The following is a 3,297-nucleotide window of genomic DNA, read 5'->3' as shown; positions in this document are numbered from 1 at the left end:
AATACATGCGTGGATTCTGGAAACACTTCTGCGACCACTAACAGGAGAGAACTGCAGTCCACTGAGGACAGTTTTCAGCATCACGTGGAATTCTATATGGCCAACAGCAGAAACTTACCTTTCTGTTTACGGGTGAATCTGTGAAATCCAAGCCTTTGCAGGAGGTGGAGTTGGTGTTGGTGACAGCGTTGGATGGCATTGTTGAGTCTTGCAGGCTTATGAGGGATGGAGGGATGAATGGCGTTAAAAATAGGAAGTTTCCAGAGAAAATTAACTTAAAAATGGAGAAAAAAATGAGGAAATTAGAAATGACCTTTCTTCTCTTCTCTCCTAGAATAGAAAAAGAAGAAGCAAGAAATATTCCGTTAGATCCACTTTATATGAAATAATATTTATTTCATATATAAAAAAAAAAAAAAATTATTAAGCCTGAAATTATTATTTTTTTCATAAAAAAGCATTAATTTAAACTCTCTTAAGTTTCTGAATGAATAAACATGGAGATCAGTTCTGTCAGATTAGACGTTTAAAGCTATCAGGTAAACATGTCTGTAAAATCAATCAAATTCAGTTTATTATCTATATCTTATTATCTATTGGTCCTGTTTTTGTTTTGTTTTTTAATTTTGCTAAATTATTATTAATACAAGATTAAATCTGGCCTCCAAAGATAAACTTCCTCACACACGTCTCTGGTGACATCACACATTTAGTTCCCTCTCTTAACACTTTAATCCAGTCTATTCAGAAAGGCGTTTGGATTTCAGCTAAATTTGGCAGCAATTAAACACATAGAAGAAGAATTTCAGTTGAATGCAACAAAATCTGTTTCAAAATCCCTTTAAATGAAAGATTTTTTTCTGAAAGCTATCTATTTGGCTCAATTCTTGTGACGTTTTTAACTGAAACAGACAAAACTGTTTTTTTTTTTAATAAAAAAAAACAAAAACAAAAAACTTTTATATTTCTGTGAAAACCTGCAGTGGAAATAAATAATCCAAATCACCCACCTGTGTTTTGTTATAGTCAGCCTACATTTGTAAAAAGTACAAAACACTATTATATAGAATTTAGGGGTATTTTGGAAATGACAGGAGTAAAAAAGGGCTGAGAAACAGGATTATGTTTATTTTAAGAAAGGGTAACGATGTGGTTTCTCTTGGTCTATGGAGACCTATAGAGCATTTGGTTCAATCTTTAGTGGAACAAAACAAAAACGAATCATAGGAAAATCATAATTTTTCTGGGTTATAACATATCTGTTACAGATGCAATAATCAATAAACCAACCCTGCCTGTGAAGGTAGTAATTAGTAATAATGTCACTGAACTAAACTTAAACCTTTTTTTTATATTTGTCAAATGCAATCACACTAAGTCCCACTTTCCTTGTTCTTTAAACGCATCAACTAAGAACATTTATTCATATGAACCTTTTTTAGCTAAATAGAAATCTAAATGAGGGACATGTGCTATTATGCACAAGAGGAACATCTTGTCATTTCTAAATATTCTGCAGGGTTTATTTTTCTTTCATATTTCAAAAAGTGGAGTTGGTCAAAATCAGAATCCGCAAGTCAAAACTTTGAGAGAACAGGAAAGCGGCCATGATAGGGCTGATCAGTGCATTTCTAACAATCATATGATAAAATAAAAGACACTAAATTACTTTATCTTAATATATATTTATTAGTTTATTTACTTACTGTAAATAAACTAATAACAACTAGTGCTTAGTGATGAAAACAAAACCAATCAGCTTTTCAATTAGTGTTGCACTAATTGAACATCAGGATCTGCAGCAGTGTGCCATGCAAAGCAACACATCCCAACCCTGAAGTATTTTCTACATATTTCCTCACTTCAACTTGGCTTTACTCTGAGACTCAGATTTCTCTTTGTTGAGTTCACGTCACGCAGCTATAGGACCCATACTGGCTTCTATAGATATACTGTATGGCGACTATAGCCTGCAGGCCCTTTCACACCGCATGCATGCGTGGCCGAGCTGCAGTCTTTATTAAATGGCATGGGTTCTAATGTGGACTGTTTAATGCTGCAGGATCATTAGACTGTTGCACACATTTTTGTGCATTAATATTTCATCTGCACATGGGCTAAAGTTACTCCAGCAGCCTGCCATGCGCACACAGCGGAGCTCACTGCTGCACTCGTGGAAAATGTGATTTTCCTGACAAACAGCCTCTTTTATTTGATTTGATGATCAAAAGCAAAAACCTATAATTCTCTTAAGGAATCAAAGGCCAGATGCGATGGACGCTCTTTCTGCAGCCAAACAGAATGCGTTACGAGATTTTCTCCCAGACGCTTTGAGGGTCACTCATGCGTTTTCTTCTGCTCCAAATCAGCTTCATCTGAGCCACACGCTTCCAGTGAAACGATCAGAGTCAGGAGCATGTGTAATTCTACTGTCTCTGCTTTCAAACTGCAGAGTTTTATTGGTGTTCTGCAGCAGTGGGAGCCAGTGGATGGTGGCTGTTTTACAGGCCACGGCTACTCAATCCCCGTTATTTGCTTTAGTCCGCCTAATGTGTTGTTACCAAGCCGCGAAGCTGCTTCTGTGCTCTAAATACGGTCAAGTTCACCTCCGGGTGTCCAATCAGCATCATCTGGAAGGAAAGCGGCCCCCCACATTTGGTTATTTCCCCGTTTCCACCGTGCGCCTTCCGCTCTCTGGGTTTTTGTTCACATAAAGGTTTTTCCCTTCCTGCGCGCGGAGCGAGCTGCGGCTTCAACGGGTCGATAAAAAAAAAGACTCAATCAACGTGTGTTCGTTACCCAGTTTTCCCAAGTCCCACGCCTGACCCTTTTTTTGTCTCGCTTGCTCCCGGAGCCTCCTTCCTCTTCTTCCCCCGTCCTCCACCACCCCGGCCGGCCAACCCACCTAGATGCGCCGCTCGCTCTGCGGACGGCCTGGGCGCCAGGCTTCCGCCGGGTCCTAAACACAGTCAGTTCACGGCATCGATGCTGCAGAGTAAAATAGCTGTCAATAAAACCTGATGAATAGATATGTGAATTTGAAAATTACTGAAGAGGATTAGGGCTACAGAAAAAAAAAAGTTAACTGATTTTAAATTCTATTTCAGTTTAATATGGGAAAAAAGTCAGAATTCTGACCCCATATTAAACTGAAATAAAATTTTAAAACCACTGAACTTTTTACATTTTTTTCAGTGGCCCTAATATTCTTCCGTAGTAAATGAAAGTTAATTATGTCAGTTAATTTAGGGGTTATGTTTGTTATTGTCATCAGCTCAAAGATACATGGACATTAAA

At 38.0% G+C, this 3,297-nt stretch overlaps 1 protein-coding gene across 5 annotated transcripts in view; it reads right to left on the bottom strand.

The window, feature by feature from the left end:
• dnmt3a (DNA (cytosine-5-)-methyltransferase 3 alpha) overlaps positions 1–2,900 on the bottom strand; it is an 84,909-nt gene extending 82,009 nt beyond the window's left edge. Inside the window, exons 1-3 of one of the 5 annotated variants that reach the window (XM_015392177.1) lie at positions 2,800–2,900; positions 314–330; positions 119–215 (exon numbers count right to left, since the gene is read on the bottom strand). In XM_015392177.1, the coding sequence (XP_015247663.1) occupies positions 119–199 (81 nt within the window). In that variant the 5' untranslated portion in view covers positions 200–215; positions 314–330; positions 2,800–2,900. Of the gene's footprint in view, positions 1–118; positions 331–2,606; positions 2,774–2,799 lie in introns of those variants that run through there. The other 4 variants (XM_015392175.1, XM_015392176.1, XM_015392174.1 and 1 more) reach the window with 4 other exon arrangements.
• Positions 2,901–3,297: the final 397 nt, after the last annotated feature.

Source organism: Cyprinodon variegatus, unplaced genomic scaffold (assembly GCF_000732505.1).
Source record: "Cyprinodon variegatus isolate N-32 unplaced genomic scaffold, C_variegatus-1.0 Scaffold576, whole genome shotgun sequence".
Taxonomy (NCBI): Eukaryota; Metazoa; Chordata; class Actinopteri; order Cyprinodontiformes; family Cyprinodontidae; genus Cyprinodon; species Cyprinodon variegatus.
Note: the sequence above shows the minus strand (reverse complement) of the source record. Positions and strands in the feature narration are given on the sequence as shown.